General features: G+C 46.1%; 3 protein-coding genes across 10 annotated transcripts in view; 1 reads left to right on the forward strand and 2 right to left on the reverse strand.

Annotated features, from left to right (window-relative positions):
* Nucleotides 1–5,142, reverse strand: part of MED20 (mediator complex subunit 20) — an 82,683-nt gene extending 77,541 nt beyond the window's left edge. For 2 of the 3 annotated variants that reach the window (XM_077161792.1, XM_077161791.1), the window contains exons 1-2: nt 4,925–5,138; nt 2,280–2,434 (exon numbers count right to left, since the gene is read on the reverse strand). In XM_077161792.1, coding sequence (XP_077017907.1) covers nt 2,280–2,434; nt 4,925–4,938 — 169 coding nt within the window. In that variant the 5' untranslated portion in view covers nt 4,939–5,138. Of the gene's footprint in view, nt 1–2,279; nt 2,435–4,924 lie in introns of all 3 variants that reach the window. The other variant, XM_077161790.1, reaches the window with a different exon arrangement.
* Nucleotides 1–15,727, forward strand: part of BYSL (bystin like) — a 27,737-nt gene extending 12,010 nt beyond the window's left edge. Inside the window, exons 1-7 of one of the 2 annotated variants that reach the window (XM_077161777.1) lie at nt 5,142–5,755; nt 9,175–9,337; nt 12,579–12,717; nt 12,960–13,093; nt 13,680–13,840; nt 14,036–14,138; nt 14,701–15,727. In XM_077161777.1, coding sequence (XP_077017892.1) covers nt 5,491–5,755; nt 9,175–9,337; nt 12,579–12,717; nt 12,960–13,093; nt 13,680–13,840; nt 14,036–14,138; nt 14,701–15,046 — 1,311 coding nt within the window. In that variant the 5' untranslated portion in view covers nt 5,142–5,490 and the 3' untranslated portion in view covers nt 15,047–15,727. Of the gene's footprint in view, nt 1–5,141; nt 5,756–9,174; nt 9,338–12,578; nt 12,718–12,959; nt 13,094–13,679; nt 13,841–14,035; nt 14,139–14,700 lie in introns of those variants that run through there. The other variant, XM_077161778.1, reaches the window with a different exon arrangement.
* Nucleotides 15,693–22,364, reverse strand: part of CCND3 (cyclin D3) — a 103,759-nt gene continuing 97,087 nt past the window's right edge. For 3 of the 5 annotated variants that reach the window (XM_077161786.1, XM_077161787.1, XM_077161785.1), the window contains 4 exons: nt 21,886–22,101; nt 18,838–18,997; nt 18,149–18,285; nt 15,693–17,678 (listed from right to left, as the gene is read on the reverse strand). In XM_077161786.1, coding sequence (XP_077017901.1) covers nt 17,511–17,678; nt 18,149–18,285; nt 18,838–18,997; nt 21,886–22,101 — 681 coding nt within the window. In that variant the 3' untranslated portion in view covers nt 15,693–17,510. The remainder of the gene's footprint in view (nt 17,679–18,148; nt 18,286–18,837; nt 18,998–21,885; nt 22,102–22,364) is intronic. The other 2 variants (XM_077161788.1, XM_077161789.1) reach the window with 1 other exon arrangement.

Genomic DNA, 22,364 nt, shown 5'->3' on the forward strand with positions numbered 1-22,364 from the left:
GGGGTGACTCTTAGGCCTAAATTTAAGTAGGCTTAGCCTATCCTTTGCAGGAGTAAGTTTCATAGGGGTGAACCCCAAGATCAAGGGCTCAGCCTACTGATTTGGTTGTCCCCACTGCTTGCTAGAATATCAGACATTCTCCAAATGGGGAAATCAAGCACTGGATTTTAAGACTTAACCTTATGAAACTTATTTCTGTTAGGGAGAAGCTAAGACTACCCATACAAAGTCTAAGAGTTGCTTCCAGGAAGCCTCTTTGTTGCTTAGATGTAGCCTCCCTCTAAGCCCAACACAGAACAAAAATCATTACCCTCTCCTCTATGTGGGACATGGCATCCAGGGATAAAAGTCTCACTGGCAAATGGGAAAGTTGAATATTTCCTTCTTTCTCCCCAGCCCCCCAAGGGGATTTTGCAAATCTTCTTTAATCACTGTCCAAATTACTCTGGGATATACTGGGGTATCACTCTAACCTGAACAAACCAATAAAATATCACACCCTATTCAAGATTCCATGTACTTATTTTTGTTCAACTAAACTGACTATACGAGTTAAATTAGGAAATGACCTACCCAAAATATAAATTTTGTGCCAACTAAGCATCTCACCCTCTAGTTTCACACAGATGTTGAAGTTTTAAAATATGGATGATATCATCCTTTACCCTGTATTCTGATATACCTTAGTCCTACCCAGATCAGCTTCACTCATATCTCTACTCAAAGTATGATCAATTTTTCAGCTTTTCAAACAGTTCCCACGTGGGGTACTACTGACTTTCAAAGCTTCAGAGCTCTAACTTTGTGACTCAATGTTTACTGCTCTTTCCATTCTATCTCACAACCTGCCACAAATGTCCTCTATCTCCCCAAATAGACTGTAATTTCCTTAAAAATAAGGGTCCAATCAGCAAAACAGGGGCCATACCAGGTAGATTAACTAGAAGTAGTATGCCACCTTATATCTATAAGCAAATGTCTTATTTTCCAAATGCTTTCATAACTATTATCGCTTTTGATTCTTATATATTTCCAGTTGAAGGCAAAACAAACATTGCAATTCCACCACTGATGAAAGCCTGTACAGCTATCAGCTCCAATTTATTAAATGACAACCTCAGTTGAAAGTGTTTTGCATATATTAACTTATTTAATTGCTACAATAATACTAGGAGATAAGTACTTTAACTGTCTTCATTTTATACATTAGAAGAATCCAAGACATATTGGGAAGATCCAAAAACAAAGACCACAATAGGTAGTTTCAACAGAGGGAATTTATCATAGGGAACAAAATACAGGGATTGGAAGGACCGAAAAAGTAAAAAGTATGGTATGGCAACCCAGAGAACAGCAATACAGGAAGCCACAACCATCTATGGGCTGCAGGGAAAATGAGAAGATGTGCTGTTACTAGCCAGGAAGTGGGGTTACCTAGCAGAAGCTAGAGCCAAGGAGACATGGTTAGGGCCAGGGACACCGTCCAAAGCATAAGGAAAGGAAGGCAAATACTTGTGGTCTCCCTTTCTGCAATCTTCTTCCTGTGCCTTAGACTGCAGGAGATGTCAGGGAATGAATCTACAAGGAAATAGGCAAATCACTGGAATAGGAACAGCCACAGATGGGTTATGGGACTTATTTAAAGTTGTACATTTATTAAGTGGCAGAGTTGGGACTTAGGGGCCTGGTTCCACAACCCTACTTTTAGTAGCCGGGTTGTGAAATCATCTAAGAATGTATATATTTAGCAAGTTACCGCTAGGGCCAAAACTAAGAAAACTCAGGTTCCCTAACTCATATTCAAAGATCCTCTTTCCCTCCCTGCCAGCACAATTACCATCCACACTCCAGTCAATGTGATACATTTAAGACAAAAGCTGATTCATTGGTCAATGTCAATGTTACACTAATATGGCCAAAGCCACTGGCTAGGTGAGGGAAACAGAAAGCCTTTAGGCAGAAAGTACAAAAAGAAAAAATTATAAAGACTTCTGAGCCTAAAAAAAGGGATCTTTTTCAAATTTTTAAGTGGATAAGGTTCATTTGGGGAACAAGTAACCCAGGTGATGCTGATGCAATTGGTCAATGATCAATTCTTTAAAAGAAACAATGTTTTAAAAGTTCCCAAAAAGAAAACAAAATAGCTCCAGTCTAACAGATGAAGAAACAACAACTTAAAGAATTCAGAAACACAACTAGATCAGAAAGACTTTAGTGAACATGAATGTCCATCAACGCCAAGCCAGGTTGCAGCCATCCTACAGTGCAATCCCACTGACCTTGGCTGCCAAGGGTGGAAGCCGCCGTATGGTAGGTCTCACAGTCCACACAAAATGTTCCTTGTTTCTCTGCTCCAAGCATCTCCAATTTCCGGGTGAGGAGCTCCACAGTCTGCTGGACACTCTTGCCCTCAGCCACAGGCATCTGGGACACACTGGAAGGAAAAGGACCAAATCATTAGCATCCAGAAACACACATGCACTAGTATAGCCATTCAACAAGCCAACTGCTCACTCACAGCATCACAAGTCATCAGGAGTTACTTTAGAGACCACTCCACTCACGTGACTCTTAATTTTAAAGATGAAGAAACAGAGGCCCACAGTCTCTGAGAGTTCCTCTAGGAACTACAGCACAGGTTTCAGGACTCATGTACCAGTACAGTGAACTTCCCATCACACCAACATCTACTGATGTTAACTGTGCCATCATGCAAGAGATGTTAGGCTGAGTATTCAATAACACTGAATCACATAAAACAAGAGATTCCCTTAGTAATTTTTTTCAGTTCTAAATATATCAAGGAGAAAGTCTCAATTTGATTTAGTACTTTTTTCTTTTTTTTTTTTTTTACATGGGCAGGCACCAGGAATCGAACCCGGGTCCTCTGGCATGGCAGGCAAGCATCCTTGCCTGCTGAGCCACCGTGGCCAGCCCGATTTAGTACATTTTTACTAACTCTAACACTTTCAACTTATGTTCTTCAGTAGAGTAACAATTAGCCACATCTGGCTATTTAAATTAATAAAACAAATTAAATGAAATATTCAGCTCCTCAGTAGCACTGCCCAGATTTCAGGGGATCAATAGCCACAAGTGCATAGTGGAAAATGTTGATATGGAAAATTTCTATCATCTCAGAAAGTTCTATTTGACAGCCTTGAACAAACAGAAAGCAGAGTTCAAATTTATAATCTTTGGGAGTGGGAGGCAGTGGCATCTACAAGAATTTAATAATGCAGGAAAACGAAACATGTTATTTCCAAGATTTCCTTCTACTTGAGGGTGAGTGAAACTGGCTTCCCCTTTAGAGTAATAGATAACAAGTACCTACCATGTGCCAGACAGTGTACTTCAGGTGAATTAACTCTAAAATGGGGACTTCAGATGAATTAACTCTTCCAGTCCTCACAACAACCCTATAAGAGGTGTTATTATTTATCTCCTTGCTGCAAATGAGTAAACTGAGGTACAGAGAGGTTAACTAATGAGCCCAAGGTCAGACATTCTCTCTAAGGATGTAGTTGCCTGTTAAATAACATTTAAAGGAATAAACTTAAAAGAAAACATTAGTACCTAATAGTATAGCTGGTAACTAGCTATGGCAAAAATCATGAAGACAATCATATGCCTGTACTTTGGTAGACAATGCATTACTTTATGATCAATCGATTAAACGAAGCTAATAAGTTAGAGTCCTACTGCCGCTAAAAATTGTCACTACTATCTCTCAGAAAAAGCACGGTTATATAATAGTGATGTGACTTAATTTTACACAGAAGAGGATCCTAAAAACTAATGCTACAAGGATAAGTTCTAAGATTCTGAAAAAGTTGGAAAAAGATAGAAAGCACAACAGATAGAAAGGCCTTTCTCTCTGGATGCTTTCTCTTTTGAAAGACCAGGGGTTTCCAGGATTTCAAGCCTCTGTGCTGTGAACTTTTTATTCCCATCACTCACATATCTCCCTAACACCAGAGGACTCGAAGATCCTCTCGAAGGTCTACCGTGAGAAGCTAGGGCACAATCAGACAATCCTGTAAGAGCCTGAGTTACAAGAAAAAGCATTTCCCACAGGTTGTTATATGAGAAGTCAAGAGCCACTAACTTCGGATATCCCAGTCCCCAGTTCTCTCTGACAGGAAAGATGTGCACACCTGAAGACATTTTTTTTTAATGTCCTGAAACCTAACATTTTGTAACTAACACCTCCAAAATATTAGACCCACGCCTTTCCCTATCACCTTGCCTTCTTCCAACTGTGGCTTATAACATGTTAGAGAGAGAAAGCCCATAGAAAGTAGAACCTTGTAATTTAACATAGCAGGAAACAGGTCCTGTGAAGAGGTGAAGCAACTGCAACTCCATCTCCTAATTTCTAATAGTTTATTTTATATAATGGCCAATGTAGAACCAAACACTTTTTGTGGCTGTAGGGAGGGGCAAGAGAGACCTAAAAAAAAAAAAAAAAAGGCATTCTACTCGTTGCCTGACCACCACTTTCTTCAGCCCTGCTTGCGGACGGGTCCTGGTGCGGATATCCTATCCCCAAAGCTGAAGTACTCCTAGCAGTACCATAACATAAGGTGCAGGAAAATGTACGAAGAAAAAAGGAAAGGAGGTACACAACCACTGATAGGCTCCTAGGATTAAAAACTCCTACCTGCCCCCCCCCCCCCCAAAAAAAATCTTACCTGCTGCCTTCCAGGAGAAAGGAGCTTATCTCCGAAGAAACAGACCCCGAGAACCTGCAACCTTCGCGGGATCCCCTCACCCATATAACCCAGGGGCATTTTGTTCAGTTCCCTCAGGGTGTCGGAGAACCCCGGTCCCGCTACACCTCTCGGTCCAGTCAGGCTCCAAGGGCAACTTCATGATCCCAAAACCCGTCTCACAAAATCCCAAGTGGTCTGTGCAGTCTTACCAAGTCACTCCCATGGTGTCGGATGAGAGGGTGGCAGATTCAAACAGCTGAAACGCGGTGCTCTCCGACCGCCCACATTAAATGAAGCCCCCAAAAGTAAGCTTCGGTCGAGGGAGAAGGCACCGGAAGTTATATAAAAACAAAGCGTCCCATGGATGCGCCAGGAGGGTACAGAGACGTGCTTGGGCGCTCTCACCGTGACGTATGCAGAGACGTCACGCAGCCCAGTGACAGCTTCAGGCTTGGAAGTATGGACGTCCTATTTGGCTGGATACCCAGACTTGGATCTGCGATGCTTGGAAAGCATGGTTCGAACTGCCACCACTTACAGCAGTCATCGTTAAATGCAAAGAATTTATTCAGGATTTGAATTTATTCAGGGCCCGTGCGAACTTTTAGGGAGTGGAGTTGGGTGTCGCTGACGGCATTTCTGTCCTCCAATCACTCGGGGGCGCTGTGCTCTCCGCGCGGCCTGGTAGGCTTTGGAAGTTCACTGCACAAGCGCACTCTCGGCTGCTCGCCTCTGTCCCCACGTGTGAAGGTTCGCGGCCACTTTTTCGAGAAAAATGCCCAAATTCAAGGCGGCCCGGGGAGCCGGGGGTCAAGGAAAACTTGCGCCCCTGGCCGAGCAGATCCTAGCTGGGGACGCAGTGCGGGCCGGGACCCGGGAAAAGCGGCGGAGCCGCGGCACCGGAGAAGAGGAAGAGTATGTGGGGCCCCGACTGACCCGACGAATTTTGCAGCAAGCGAGGCAGCAGCAGGAGGAGCTGGAGGCCGAGCATGGCGCTGGGGAAAGGCCCATGGGGCCGAGGGAGCGCACCGCGCGGCTGGGTGAGCGGCCGGGAATGGGGTGCGAGGGAGAGAGTGGATACTTGGATGAATGGCTGAAAGGTGTCCGTCAGGGGAGAAGCTTGGAGTTTTGAAAAAAGTGCCCATATTACGCTCTTTAGAAAGTAATGGGATGGGAGACCGAGCCCTGAAGCGGATTTAAGGTGGTCCAACCCCACCTCAACCCACCCCTGCCCACTCCTAGTTTTAGGCAGTAAGATTCTAGGGGTCCTAGGCGCCCCTAAAATTAGGCCAGCGGGATGTGATCGCTCATTATCCATTAAATTGTCCTGGTATTTATCCACTTGCTCCATAAGTGTTTATAAGGAAGTTTGGATAATTTGGGTACAGAAACGAACAAGTTTGACACTGTCCTTTCCCCTAAAGCCAATCTGACCTCTCTACTACTTTCTGCGCTTGCTCTCTCCACTCCACCCCACCCAGCCATATAGCTTCATTGTTCCTTGAAGTTGGCAGATTAGGGCCTTTTCCCTGGTTGTTCTCTCTGCCTAGCATGTTCAGTTCCTATACACCTGCAGGCTTACTTGCTTAATTCTTCACCTTTTCAAAGAGGACTTTTCTGACCACTCTATTTAAAATTCCAGTACCCACATTCCAGTTTCAACAGTCCTAGCAGCGCTCCTTTGTCTCATTTTTTTTTTCCATTCCAGTTGTCTTCTTTTGACCCAGTGTATTGATTTGTTATGTTTATTTATGATCTGTGTCCCCCAGTTAAAATGTACCAGAGATTCTACGAGGACAGAAATTTGTTTCTCTTGTTCACTGATGTATTCCCAGTATCCTGAACAGTGCCCTACATATAGGAGGCATCAATGTTTGCTGAATGAATTGATTAAAGAAGGATGGTGAGGTACATAGGAGCTTTTGTAGACCTGGAGGCCATACCAAGATTTAAAGCTATCTAACATTGATCAGACCAAATGTGTGGTTCCAGAAGTTTAGATTGGCTGTAGAGTAGAGAATTTGTTGAAAGAAAGCAAGGTCAGTAGCATGGAGACTAGTTAAGGGATTGGTGAATGAATCTAGCAAGAAATGATGCTGGTCTAGGTTTAGAAAGGGCTGTGAAGGATTTGAGAGATACTCCATGAGGTAGAATCGAATAGGACTTCGTAATTGATTGGGTTTGCAGGCTGAGAATATGGACAAGGCAGGGCTGGGAGGTAGTCACCACAGTAAGTGGTGCAGTCTTGGGGAAAAGAATGAGTTCACTTGGTGACAGATGAAGTGCCTGGGTCATCTAAGGAGGGTACAGGAGAAGCCTGGAGTTAGCATCTGGATCTAAGAAGAAAGTATGGATTTGGAAGTTGTTGACATGTGAGAACAAAATATTTGTGTATTCCCCCTCCCCCCACCCTAATTTTAGTTCTTTCATCACACAATGCTCTGTTCTTAATGATCTGTTCCTATGTAGTATTTTCTCTCCTCGATTGGATTAGTACCCCTCCTCCCAGATGCCCACCAACCTCTAGTCTTCAAAAAATCAGTTACTCAAATTGGTTGTTGGATTGAAATAACTCCACTGCCTCACCTCTTAAGACTCTCCACAGTCTGGCTTCAATTTACCATTGTAGCCCTATTTCTTGCCACTACCTAACACAATCGAATCAGTCCCACGTTGCCAGGAAGGTCCACACCCCTGGGATTCATGTCCCACGCAGAGAGGGGGAGGGTGGTGAGACTGCTCGTCATGTTGGCTGGAGGGAGAGGCCACATCTGAGCAACAAAAGAGGCTCTCTTGGGGGTGACTCTTAGGCCTAAATTTTAAGTAGACTTGACCTATCCTTTGTGTGGGGTTAAGTTTCATATGAACAAACCCCAAGACTGGGGGCTCAGGCTACAGCTTTGGTTGTCCACACTGCTTGTGAGAAGATCAAAAATTCGACTTGGGGAGGTTGAATTTCTCCCTGCTCTCACCATTCCCCGAAGGGGGCTTGAAAATACTTTTCCACTCACTGATCAAATCACTCTGGGATTCATCGGGGCATCACTCTGGACAAACCAACAAAATCTCACATCCTACCTGAGATTCCAAGTACTTATGACGTTCAATCAAACTATCTACATAAGTTATATTAGGAAATGCTCTAGTCAAGATATAAATTTTGTAACAAATAAACATTTTTTGCTTTAGTCTCACACGTAAAGTGACATTTTAAAATATTAATTACCATCTATTTTCAGCACCCTGCAATAATGACATTCCTTTATTCTTCCTCATGCAAAAACATTTTTAAAATTTGTACATTGTACATTTCACTATTGTTATACACTCTAGGCATTCCTAGATTATACTATCTCAATCTTTAACATCTATCTTTCTTTCTGATTTCATTTATGTCCCCAGCCCTCCTCCCTCTATCATTTCCACATGCAGCTTCATTCAGTGTTTTAACATAATTATATTATAGTTAGCTAGTATTGTGCTGTCCATTTCTAAGTTTTTGTATCCAGTCCTGTTGCAAAGTCTGTATCCCTTCAGCTCCAATTACCCAATATCTTACCCTATTTCTATCTCCTGATGATCTCTGTTGCCAAAGACATATTCCAAGTTTATTCACTAATGCAGTTCATATCAGTGAGACCATACAGTATTTGTCCTTTAGTTTTTGGCTAGTCTCACTCAGCATAATGTTTTCAAGGTCCATCCATGTTGTTACATACTTCATAAGTTTATTCATTTAAAATCATGTTTTCTGATTCTTTTTCTTTTTTCGCATGGGCAGGCACCGGGAATCAAACCCGGGTCTCCAGCATGGCAGGCGAGAACTCTGCCATTGAGCCACTGTGGCCCACCCATCTAACAGACACTCTTGTAACAAAGTTCCATTTGCTAGTGTCGTCTGTCAGGTCTGGAACACCCTCCTCCAGCTCCCGTACTGCCTGTCCAGAGAGCCTGATTGTCCTCAGTATTCACCTAAATGTCTATGGTATACTGTCTCTACTACTCATTTTGGCATATGATCAAGCTTTCCTGTGCATGTCAAAGAATACGGACTCTATACCCAGATTTCCTTCCCTAGGCAGATTAACTTTTCTGTGCTTCTGTGTGTCCGTCTGCAACTGGATATAATAATAGTACCTATTTCTTAGGGTTCTGAAGGTTAACCAGGTAACATATGTACAGTGTTTAGAGCAGTTCTTGCTACATAACTGGGTATGTTGTGCTAAATACTATTTATTGGTGTCACTATCTCATTGTTTCATGTGTGTGCTTTTTTTCTTCTCAAGCAAGATTGTAAGCCCCTAGGGACAGGAAGATAGTATGTGCATCGTCTGTTCCACTGCACTCATCTATATTTCTTATAAGCACTTGTGAGGCTTATAATAGATAGTGTCAAATTTATTCTACATCCTTTGCCCTCTCCTTGCTATGCCCATCCATCTCTTCTCCCATTTTCTAGGTCCAGGAGTGCCACAGGATAGATCGGATGATGAGGATGAGGAATGGCCCACCCTGGAGAAGGCTGCCACAATGACAGGGGTGAGCCACCATGCCGAAGTGGATGTGGACCCTGAAGACGAGCGTGCCATTGAGATGTTCATGAACAAGAACCCTCCTGTTAGGTGGGTCTGGCACATCCTTGGATTTGGGATAGTGGATCCTGGAGGTGGATTCTCACAGGGAAACAAATGCCCTGGTGACTTTTGATTCCCTATCTTTGGAAAGGGCCTGACATTCCCAGGTGTGAGGGACGACTTTAACAAAACTGGTCCATCTTCAAAGGGAATGACCTAGATTTGGAATACATCGTCCCTCTCTGTGCACCTGTTCTGCAACTGTCCCAGCTAGTTGGGAAATTTCTCTGGGGAGTTATGTCCCATTGCATTTGGTCTTGGTATGCTCAGTTTTCTTAGTGGTGAGCTCAGTTTTCTTGAACAAATTTCTGTTATATCTTGAGTTTCATTAAACCCAGGATTTTTCAGCTTCAGCCCTATTGGCATTTGGGCCAAACTATTACTTGTTGTGAGGGCTGTCCTGTGCAACATAAAATGTTTAGCAGCATCCATGAGCTCTACCCACTAGGTACCAGTAGCCACCTTCCTCCTGATCACAACAACCAAAAATGTCTCTATACATTGCCAAATGTTCCCTGTGAGGGCAAAATTGCTCCCTACCATAAACTACTGTTTTATTCCTATTTATAATAAATGCTGGCTGCAAAACATATGGGTGTTTAGGCTGCCTCTGGTCAAACTCCTAAGCCACCTAAGCCCATGGATCTTGGCTTTAGGGTTGGGGGTGCAGACTGTCTAGGATAAAGCCTTTCAAATACTTCATTAAGACCCTATGATGTTAACATGAAGATGTCCTTGGTTCTTCAGGCTGCTTGAGGGTAATCTGTTTCTCATTAGTAGATCTCTCATAGTGTGAAAAGGCAGGGAGGCTAAACAATAAGCTCTGTGGCAGCTTATTTGAGAGGACAGAATGAAGAAACGAGCCCCTCTTCCTGGAATGAGGCTGAGCAGGTCAAATATAATCACAAAGTCTATGTATTTGGGTTTGTGCATTTGTTCCATTAGAAAGCCTCTCACATTCTCACTCAACACCTTATAACACCTACTTCAGAGATAATTCTAATGAGCTTAGCAAAATGGTATTCCAACTTGAGGTAAGAAAAGGAAGCAATTAGGAACAGGGATTCCTGATAGTCTTGAGAAAGAACAACTAATATCTTCAGAAAGCAGATGTGGACCATACAAACTTAGCAGTCACAGGCCATTTGATTTAGGGGCACATTGTAGTGTGGTGTCAAGTACCTGAACTTTAGAATCTGGGTGTCCAGGGTTTGAATCTTTCTCCCCACTTGATGGCTGTGAGACCTTGAATTGAGTTATCAGCTTTTTTGAGTGTCAGTTCCCATGTCTGTATAAGGGGGATAATAATACCTCCAATAAGTGTTGCCTGGACTATATGAGAAGGTATCTGGAAAGTCTAAAACAGTGCCTGATGTTGAATTGGATCCTCAGAAAACAGGTGTAGGTTTTATTTTATTGTATTTTATTTTTTTACAGTTTTAGTCACACACCATGCAATCCATCCTAAGTGTATAATCAGAGGTTTCTGGTATAATCACCTAGTTATGCATTTACCACCACAGTCTATATGAGAACATTCCCATTTCTTCCAAAAAGAAAGAAGAGAAAAAATCCCATACCCCTCCCTTGTGTCCCCTCTTATTTACATTTAGTTTTGGTATATTGCCTTGGTTACATTAATGAAGAATATGACATGGTTACTGATAACTCTAGAACTTAGTTTGCATTAATTGTATTTTTTCCATATAACATCCCATTTTTAACTCCTTGTATTAGTGAAATACATTCGTTCTGGTTCATGAAAAAACTTTCTGTTTATACAATTTCCACTTCATTGTCCATTCTAGGTTATAATAAGTTAAACAGTCCCAGTTTTATCCACTAGCTTACCTTCTGGTAACATACATGACTCAGCCTTCCTTTTTTCAACCTTACTTACATTCAGCTTTGTTAAGTGGTACTTACAGTATTGTGCTATACTCACACAGTATTGTGATAACCATTTTCAAATCTTTACAATTAACCTTTCTGAATATTCTATATTCCTTAAGTATCAATTTCCTAATCTCTGCCCTCTATCTTCTGATAACCTGTGCTAATTGAAATCTCAGAGTTTGTTCATTATATAGTTAGTTCATACTAGTGAGAGTTTGAGGTGTTTGTCCTTTTGTTTCTGGCTTATTTTGAGAAACCAGTTTTAATTACACTTTAGCAGCCTCTGAGGACACCATTTTACCAGAGCCATTGTAATGATAATTATGAACCTTTAAGATAAGATTATGTTTGATGGGGTGGGCCACAGTGGCTCAGCAGGCAAGAATGCTTGCCTGTCCTGTCAGAGGACCCGGTTAGATTCCCGGTGCCTGCCCATGAGAAAAAAAAAAAAAGATTATGTTTGATGTACTCTGTTTAAGGAACCCAAGAAGAAATTTTAGAAATATTTCCAAGATAAATTTTTTTTTAATTTTTTTTTTTTTTAATTAACGGAAAGAAAGAAAAAAAAGAAAAAGAAAAAAAAAATTAACACAACATTTAGAAATCATACCGTTCTACATATGCACTCAGTAATTCTTAACATCATCACATAGATGCATGATCATCGTTTCTTAGTACATTTGCATCGGTTTAGAGGAACTAGCAATCCAAGATAAATTTAAATGGCGGCAAGTTTATGGTATAGTCTCCCCTGTGACCCCAGCTACTTGAAAATTTTTGGTATGCATAATGAGATATGTCTGGCATTTTGGAGTGGTCAGACCAGGATTTTGTAATTGGACAGTACTCAGCATATTGCCAGTATGTGATGGATGTGTTTGAAGCAGGCAAACTTAACTATGCACTTCCTATGTCTAATAGTTCCAGATAACGTATATATATTAACTCATTTAACCTTACATTAACACTATGAGGTAAGCTCTGTTATTATCCATTTTACAGATGAGATAATTGAGGCATTGAGAGGTAAAGAATCATACCCAAGGTTATATAGGGAGGAGAAGAGCCAGAATTTGAGTCTGGGCAGTTTGTATCCAGGTTCTTACCTCCCATGACAGCCAGCTTTGTCCTAAGTTGAATGACTTTCAGGTCGTTTGTGCTCTGTAGTGATTCTGTGGTGGGTGGGTGGGCACGCCCAGACTAGGGCAGGAGCTGCACATTCCCATAGAATCCCAGGTTTGACAGAACTCAGGGATTGCATGGGGAGTCTAGAGCTTCCTGGAATGAGACCACAGCATCTTCTCGCCCACCCCTCCTCTTCCCGGCCTTCTAGGCGCACCCTGGCTGACATCATCATGGAAAAGCTGACTGAGAAGCAGACAGAGGTTGAAACAGTCATGTCAGAGATATCGGGCTTCCCCATGCCCCAGCTGGACCCTCGGGTTCTGGAAGTCTACAGAGGGGTCCGGGAGGTAAGAGCTGAGAGGGTAGCCATGATGAAATGATACCCTTGCAGAGGCTTTGGCTTCCCACTAAGACTGTATTAGTTGCTTAACTCTCTCGTCTCAGTTACGTCATCTGTAAAATGAAGGTAATAACGGTACCTCCTTTTAGGGTTGTTGTGAGTTAAATTATGAAAAGCACTTAGACAAGCACCTGGCACACAGCAAGCACTGTTTATGCTAGATTATGATTCTATCTCTCTCACCCCCAGGTGTTATCTAAGTACCGCAGTGGCAAACTGCCCAAAGCATTTAAAATCATCCCTGCACTCTCCAACTGGGAGCAAATCCTTTATGTCACAGAGCCTGAGGCCTGGACTGCAGCTGCCATGTACCAAGCCACCAGGTAGAGTTGAAAGGGGCCAGAATGGCATTGAGTCTGCAGGTGAGAGCTGGGTATGGGAAGTACAGGCTTTCCCTGTTCCCTGTCTTCGCTATTGCATTTTAACTTCCCCTCCACAGCCCTCTTTTTTGTTTCTTTATATCAACGTTTTCTCAGCTTTTTCTGTTGCATTTTTTGGGCTAAAACCCTGTGGGGAATCCCAGGAGAGGTTTTATGGGACTTAGCTACAACCTTGGAGTGTCAAGAGTGGCATCGGGATCCAAGGCTCCCAAGTGTTCTTGGGTCCCTTGTGGCCAGCATGGTAGCAAGGACCTATGGCAGGAAGGGAAAGATGCGTAGCTGAGTAGCCATCAGTTCAGAGATGCTCTGGCTCTCCCAAAGGCAGACAGTACCCACTCTGTTTTGGTTGCATCATATTACCTCCTTTCCCGTTGCCTCTCTAATCCGACTTGAGTGTTGTATGTACATAGCTCATATGCAATCCCCTCACTGACAGAATATCTTATGTGAAAGTATTTTGCTTCCATGTGCCATTCACAGTGGTGTTTAAAAGGCCAGGTGACCTAGAAACATCCCCATCCCCCACTAGGATTTTCGCCTCTAACCTGAAAGAACGCATGGCCCAGCGCTTCTACAACCTTGTCCTGCTTCCCCGGGTACGAGATGACATTGCTGAATACAAACGACTCAACTTTCACCTCTACATGGCACTCAAAAAGGCCCTCTTCAAGCCTGGCGCCTGGTTCAAAGGTGGGAGCTGGGAGGCAGGGAAGAACGGAAGGAAGGGTCTGGAGCTCCTGCAGCAAAAACAGCAGGCCTGACTTGTAAATGACTGTCTCTGGGACCAGGTTCTGGTGACAGTCCTGGGAAAGGGGAATTACTTCCTGCTCTACCCCCTTCTTCTTACCCTGGGCTCAAAGTAACCACCCCTTTGACCCTCCCCAGGGATCCTGATCCCACTGTGCGAGTCAGGCACCTGTACCCTGAGGGAAGCTATCATCGTGGGTAGCATCATCACCAAGTGCTCCATCCCTGTGTTGCATTCCAGGTAGTGTTGCTGGGAGGTGGAGGAGAACTGGCCAATGAATATCCAGACAGTAGAATCGGCAGGACTTGGGAAGTGGAAAGTGGGGTAAGGAAGGAGCTAAGAATAGCACTGGATTTACAGCTTGTTTAAGCCAGTGGTTGTTTAAGCCAGTGGCGGGGGTGCTATCATTACTTCACTAGAATGTAAGTTCATGTGAATAGGATCTCAGTGCCTGGCATAGAATGGGTGTTCAATAAATGAATGAATAAATGAGGAACACAGGTTAGGGGTGGAGATGTTGTAACATTTGGACATATTTTAGTCAGATACTGAACAAGAGTTTTGAGCCAAAGGTAGGAATTGGGTATACAGCCACATAAAGATGGTAATTGTAGTTAAAGCAGTATGATAAGATTGGGTAATTGAGAGGAGGCCTGAGATGGCCCCCTTAGGAATACTACACTGTAAGGGCCAGTAGAGAAGGAGGGGAAGAGGCAGAAAGCACAGAGAGAGGGAGAAATAGGATTCTCCCTCCAACATTTCCCCCACCACTAAACTTGCCCCTGCCTCCCTCTTCCTCTAGTGCAGCCATGCTGAAAATTGCCGAGATGGAATACAGCGGTGCCAACAGCATCTTCCTCCGACTGCTGCTAGACAAGAAGTACGCACTGCCCTATCGGGTGCTGGACGCCCTGGTCTTTCATTTCCTGGGGTTCCGGACAGAGAAGCGCAAACTCCCCGTGCTCTGGCACCAGTGCCTCCTGACCTTGGTCCAGCGTTACAAGGCAGATCTGGCCACGGATCAGAAAGAGGCACTCCTGGAACTGCTCCGGCTACAGCCCCATCCACAACTGTCCCCTGAGATCAGGCGTGAGCTCCAGAGTGCAGTCCCCCGAGATGTGGAAGACGTCCCCGTTAGCATGGACTGAGGAAACAGATACCTGTCCTGGCCCAAATGATACTGTTGGTGGCTAAAAATGACACCGAGTCTTTATAGCCTGAAGATTCGGATCAGGGCAGGGAAGGTCATAGGGACGTCTGTGACTCCCTATCCTGGATAGGGAGAACTGAGGGTCTGGCTGACTCTTCTTCTGTTCTAGGTCTTCATCCCTACTCAGTTCTGAGACCTGACTAGAGATTCGACTCCCCACTCCCAGGCTGGGGCTTGGATAAGTATTTTCTCTGAGACTAGTCACTGGGATGAGGATAAAAACAAAAGACAAGGTATTTATTGCACTCTGTGCTTTGGTGTAGTCCGTGGAGTTCTTTCTGCCTTCCCTCTTTAAGGTAGAGATGGGAATTCTTCCCTATTCCTGTTTCAGGAGTGGAGTCTGAACCAGTTTACATAGGACCCCATTTGTTCTATAAGTTTGTTTCTTCAGGCTGTACCCACCCTGTTCATGCCCAGAGGGCAAATTCTCTACCTTCCCCAGCACCAGCTACCTTGGTAGAATGCCACCAACCAGGAGGGGGTTGTTCCAAAGACTCAGATCTCAGCTGTGCTTGAAACAGCTCCAGGAGAAATCCCCTCCTCAAGGAAAGTGGAGATACATAGGCAAGAAAGGTCAAAGAATATTCACTGTCCATAAATAAAAGTTTATTTTGTAACAGCCACACCCATTCATTTACATGTTGCTTATGGCTTTCATGCTACAGCTGGGAGAACTGAGCACAATCCTGCTATAGCCCTTGTAACTTGCTTTTGAAAGTGAATTTGTTCTAACCTGATTATTATACTTGGGAATAGTTTGGTCATAACACAAATTTCATGTTTGATAATGTGCAGTTTTGTCTTTGATAAACACCAGGTGAACAGACAACTGCACCAGTTGGACTGAGCAGAGTGCACAAAACACACATTTCAAACACTCAACAGCTATCTCAGTTCACCACATGCATTTGGAGCCACGCCCATCCATATCTGGTACTGTAACTTTCCTTCTGATTTCAGATGATCCACTTCCATAAGTAAACCTCAGGTGTCTTCCAAGATAATGGGCCATATTTTTTGTAGTAGTTGGGTTTATGTGTAAAACTGCTAGTTTCCTTTAAAAAAAATGTCATGACTACAGTTTTGAGTTTTGTGCCTCAAGCCCCATTTTCCCCATAAGCCCTATTTAGACTACATGGTTTTGCAGAGTACAGTGATTTTTTTTTGGAGTGCATATTGCATTATAGCAGAACTGCCTATATTTGGGGTAGAGACCATACAGTCCAGTGTCTGTAGCCCAGCCCTTTATGAACAAAGCTTGCCATGCCAACCTTGGCTTAAGACCTTTATCTCAGTACATTCTAGAAATAGGTTTTTATCCACACCACCATCCATTTCAAGGAGCCAAGGCCAATTTTATTCCAGAATCTTTTTATTAAGGTAACATGATGGTCCTGGGCCACCAGCCTGGACCTTGTGGCCATAGGAAAGACCTGTGTCAGCAGGGCTTGCCTCCCTCTCCAGACAGCAGGTTCAGCCACCTTCAGGGCATCCCTGCTTCATCCTCCCCACTGTTGAAGGAGCAGAGGGCCAAAGGGAGAGGAGGAGGGCATGGCCCCACCCCAGACCGTAGCAGCTCCTTGGCCACAAAGATTCTCTAGCCAGCAGCAGAGGGGAGGGGAACCAGCAACCACCAGGGTTACCACCACTTATGGGATATACAAACCCCACCACACGCTCTTACAGTTGTATACAAAGCAAATTAATAAATTAACACAACTCTTTCTTCAGCACCGACCCCTCTCAATCACACGGGAGAAGCTGAGCAGAAAGCATAGCAAGGAGGAATTTGTTGGTCTGGTCTGAGGCCTAGGCCCCTCTCCAGGAGCAGCTGTGAGCACAGATTATGCAGGTGCTTCCAAAGTGTGGTGAGAGGAGCCATCCAGACTACCCCTCCCAAAGATCAGAATGTCTGAAATCTCCTCTTTGGAAGGAAATCCAAATGCAGTAACCCTAGAAGGGACAACACCTTTCAAAGGCACTGGAACATTTTGGCAGTTGAGAACTTGAGTGCCCCGGTGAGAGAGGGGCCTCAAAAAGGAATGCTGGTGCATTTTTTTACTTGCTTCAGTTTTGTCCTTGACCAGCCTGGACCACCTCTAGCTAGAGTAAGGGAAAAGAGCTGGCCAGAGGCAAAAGGGTAAGAGGGGATAGGCCGGGAAGGAGAAGCCTGACTTGCTACCCAAACACAGCTGGTCTGGCCCCTTAGTGCACAATGCAGGGATAGGAAGGACCTGGCCCCTTTGGCTTTGCAATGAGCAAGTAAGAGCCCCCTCAGGCTTCAAACATAGGTGGTGTGCTTCAATCCTGGAGAGTAGAGATAGGGATGGGGGGGGGGGGGGTGGGCAGGGCAGTGTCCCTTCCTCTGCTCATGGTGGCCACTTCAGGGGCCCTTTCCAGAGCTACAGGTGGATAGCTGTGACATCTGTGGGAGTGCTGGTCTGGCTGGGTCCTTGGCTGCTGGAGCCCCTGGGGGCTTTGGGCACTGGGCTGGTGCTGGGCTGGGCAGCTTCTCTGAGGCTCTCTCTCAGTGCAGCTTCGATCTGCTCCTGACAAGCCCGCAGGCAGTCCTGGGGACATGGAACAGTAAGGAACTGCTGGGTAAAGCAGGGGAAGGTTCACTTCCCTCCCCCCAGAATATCAGGCAGCAGGTGCAGGGGAAGGACACCTCCCAGTGCACAGGGAAGTTTGGGGAGGTTAGGCTACAGCCCAACCCCAGGAACCGACCTTTAATTCTCAGAAACTGGCAAGAGGATGTGGCAAGAGGGTGTGAGAGCAGCCTTGCATCCGATACCAAGTCCTCCACCCCCATTCCAACACATCACTTTGCAAGAAAGGGCACCCAAGGGCAGGGCCCTTTACCCCACCCAAAACACTTGGTCTTCTTCAAGTCAGGAGATAAAAGGCCCCAGAAGCCCCAGTGCTTAAGAGCCTGAAACCAGAAGTCAGGACAAGGTTGGATGACCCCCTCTGCTGGAGCCTCATGGAATAGCACTGTTTCACAAGTAGACCAGCTGCCACCCAACTTCCCAGCACTCACCACTTCAGTGCCTGTGATCCCTGCCAGCAGCTCTGTGAGCTCGTCGCCAGATATGGAACAGGCACCCAGGCCTTGCACCGCGGCCCCAATGCTGCCTGTTGCGATCATGGACGGCGGGTACATAGCAAAGGTATAATCTTGAGAAAAGGAAGAGGGAACCATGAGACAAGGATTTCCTATTCCTCAGAAAGTGCCAAGCAGCATAAATAGGGCAAGGAACATGGAAAAGCACAGCAGTGAGTGGTGTAAGACATCAGCAAAGGAGGAAAGCAGGAAGGGGCCTCTTATCCTAGACAGATCAGGGCTAACACTAGACTTCCTTAGGTCAAGGGTGGTCCATAGGTTGTCCTGGCCGGGGCTCAGGGAATGAATGAGACCCTCCCTGGTGTAGAAACACAACTTAGAAGTAAACCTGGGTTCTGCTCCCATCTCACTATGAGACCTTGGGCAAGTTATAGCTCCTCTGTAAGCCCTCAGTCTCCTACAAAAAGAGGAGATTTCATATAAAATCTGTGAACCTTACATTTCCCATTATTTTCTGCTGTTTTTCTCTAATGAGTCTAGGAGTCATTGACGATATAATTTTCACAAATGAATTTTGAGAGGCATATAAACTGGAAACTCCTAATTACCCTTGTAAGTCTTTTGATTTTTTTTTTATTTGACAAAAATGAATGCAGGGTACTTACCTGTAGCACAGAGGGCCAAGAAGGTCTGGGCATGCTTTTTGACCAAGGCCTGCCGGTCACGAGGCAGAGAGAGGCGGTGCAGAATCAGAGCCAGGAAATCATGGGCAATCACAGCAGCCAGGTCCCACTTGAGTTTCCCCAGGACCAGCACCTCCCAATCCTGGGGTTTGAGGGAGAGGTTAAGGTCAGTGTCTGAAGCAGGGAAGCAGAGGGAGCCCATCAAACATTTGAAGCACCAGACTCCAGTTCTGCTTCTGAGCTTAAGGACTGGCATTGCAGGGGCGATGATTCGGAACAGGGAACAGCTGGAGGCATTTGCTTTAGGCAGCCAGTGATCATTTACTAGGTGTCAGCACTAAGGGCTTTACATGGACTCTTTTTTTTTTGGCATGGGCAGGCACTGGGAATCAAACCCAGGTCTCTGGCATGGCAGGCAAAAATTCTGCCACTGAGCCACTGTTGAACTGCCCTATCTCTTTTAATCCTGTTTGGTTATCTTTGTGGGGGGCTAATCATCCAGGTCCTCTAATTTCATTCAGGGCTCCAAGCACTTCCACAGCAAGAGCTGAGATCACCGCTAGCCCCTCTTTCAACTCTGTGTCCCAGCCAGGTCCATATCCTCTTGAAGAAACAGGAATGGGCACGAGGCCACATCTCCTGTGAAAGAGCCACTCAGCCTCTCCTGAGTTCCTCAAAGGGGAGGTTGCCCAATACAACCCACATCCCCTTGGTGGGACACTGGGGGTGGGCCCCAGGGTATAGTACCCCACCCTGCCCCCTTGAACAGGAACCCAGAGAGTGCTCATTGTCACTTGAGCTCCAAGAGGAGAGGCAGAGGCCAAGCCAGACAGGACAGTCTAGATGATCCCTGAGGGACCAAACCTTATCCCCACCTACCCAAGCCTAGGTCCTAGACTAAGGCTGGGAACCCCACCCCAATCCGCTCATCTGGGTTCCTAGCTCAGGCCCCATTTCCGACTTGCAAATATGAGGATTTCTTCATTGTTTTATCTCAGGAAGGAACTCATGTGTTTGACCCTTTACTGAGGCAGAAATGACAACCCCACCCAACCTCTTCCAGGCCCCCAGCCACAGCTGTTCTCCTCTTGGCCTCAGCCTAGATATCATCCTCCCAAATCAGCCCCAAGGCCTCCACAGCACCTCACAGAAAACATCCTGCCCTCAAGTGAGAAGTTGGGCAAAGAAGGTAGGATTCTACTCCCGAGCACGTCCCAATGGCCAAACTCCTAACTCAGGAATAAACAGAAAACACCCAAGGAAACAGCTGGTAGGCAACTTGGAATGGTTGCCTATGTGATCCTGGGTGAGGGACAGTAGACACCTGCCTATAGCAGAGGCAATCCCTGAGGATCCCAGCCCTCGCATGGCAGAGAACATAGCCCTGGGAGCACATAGCTGCAGTGGCTGGCAGCTTCCCTTATATCCTAGCCTTCCAGGCAACTGGTGTAGCTAGAAAAACCCAGATTCTAAACTCACCCACTTCAAAGCAATGCTGAGGCAGAACAATTCCCTCCTCTGGACCTCCTACCTTTTCTGCTGCACAAGGATTTGGACTGACTGGAGTTCTCTGAGGTCCCTTCCAACACTAACCTTCTAGGAAGTTGTCTGCATACTCCACCACCAGCTCAGAGGGAATGAGGCAAGAGTGCTTTTTGACGGTTCTGAAAAACTCCGCTCACAGAAACATACGCACCATCCCAGACTTCTCACGAAAGGAAGTCTTCTACCTTCCAGTCCAAGCCCTCCAAACATCTTGCTTGCTGGCCCTGGAAACCAGCTCCACCTCCAGACTTGCCAAAAACTACCAGATTCATCACAAAGAGCTGTGGGGCCTCCCAGATTCCTGACTCTGGCCTCCTACTCCCATCTCTGAGAGCTACTTGGCAGGAAGAATCCTGTTCCTCGACTCACAAACTCACAGCAGTCAGAGGCCCCAGTACCCTGGCTTCCCAGCCAGCCAATCACAGCAGCCTGCATGCTGCCCTCCTCCCTGGGAGATGGGGCCCAGAGACTTCTCTCAGGGTCAGGAGACTTGGGAGGCCAGGAGCAAGGAGGAGGATGGTGCCAGCTCACCCACCCTCTCCTCGAAGCCCCCCAGGAAATGATCTACAACACACCCTAAATAACCTCTTCCAGGTTCAAGCAGCTCCTTCTCCTTGTCCCCAGGCTCAGTAGGAAAAAACGGGGTGACTCCCCTGCCTTGCCTTAGGAGGAGTGCAACCTAAGTTCCCAGCAAGAGGCCCAGGGAGCCACTTCCCAAACCACAGGGGTGACAGCAGCTCCCCACAGGGTTATGAAAGAGCTTGGTCAGAGTGAGCAGGCTGGGGAGGGGGCATCATTATCACATCGGAAGCAGCTGCAACTCAGCTCCCTGTCTGTCCCTCCGCCCAGGCCTCTGGCTAAGGGGAAAGGGGGAGATGTTTCCACCAGGCCCAAAGCAGCTGCTCAAGCTCCTCGGAATGAAGGCACGGAATGGAGGGTTAGGAAGGAAGTCTTTTCTGGAATATAAGGGGAAGGAAAAAGGGTGGCATGAAGCATCTCAGCCCCTCCTCAGAGCAATCAGGGTCTGGCTTTAATCTGCTCTGGAAGGCTTTTCTATCACAAAGCCCACATAGGGATGAAGACTGTATCAAGGCAGCGCCCCCACCCCCTGCCACCGAAGCACATTCCACTCCCCCACTCCAGCGGTGGTGTGCAAGCATACCTTTCTGCTGCCAATAAATAACCCACGGGGGCTGTGTAAACCCAGAGGCAGAGTACTAGGGTCTGAAGACACGCATTTATTCGTTGCTATCTAGGGGAAAGACCAGAAAAGAGTGGCGCCCCCTGGAGGTCAGGAGGAGGAGGGTTTGTTCACGCTGACAGCTCAAGCCATTATCCACTGCCTCATCTCTCTTTGCCACTGGGATTCCTTTCAAAAATTAGCCGCGGTTTGCCTCAAAGACTTTGCTCCCTTCCTAAAGAGGTCTTTGCTTTCCTTTTCCTGGGAAGGTACCCGGAGAGGGGGTGGGAGCGGAGGTTACCCACCCGCAGTTGGCGGGGAGAGACGGAGTGGTCAGTGTAGATGCACAGTTTTTCGATGGTCAGGGGCGTGGTCTCACGCAGTTTGGAGGCCAGCAGCATGCAGACCGCACCCAGGAGCTGCAACTGCGCCTTACAGGTAGGGACGCAGGACAAGTAGCGATCCAGGTAGTTCATGGCCAGGGGGAAGACTTCCTCCTCACAACGCTGCTCCTCACATACCTGGGGGAGGGCGCACAGTCACTTCTAGGGCAGGGACGAGGGGAAGGCAGCAGCACTATGGGGGAGGGGCGCTGGTGGAATGGGGAGCAAAAATGGACGGGGGGATAAAGTACATACACACTCCACAAGGTGACCCCCGCCCCGCTTCCTCTGCGTGGCCTCCTCCTTCTAGCCCCCGAGGAGAGAGGCAAGAGGAGAGCCCTTCGTTCAGTCGGTCTCTTTCCAATAATTCCAAAATGAGGATCCCCTCCCCCACAGCGAGA

Source organism: Tamandua tetradactyla, chromosome 5 (assembly GCF_023851605.1).
Source record: "Tamandua tetradactyla isolate mTamTet1 chromosome 5, mTamTet1.pri, whole genome shotgun sequence".
In the NCBI taxonomy this organism is placed as follows: Eukaryota; Metazoa; Chordata; class Mammalia; order Pilosa; family Myrmecophagidae; genus Tamandua; species Tamandua tetradactyla.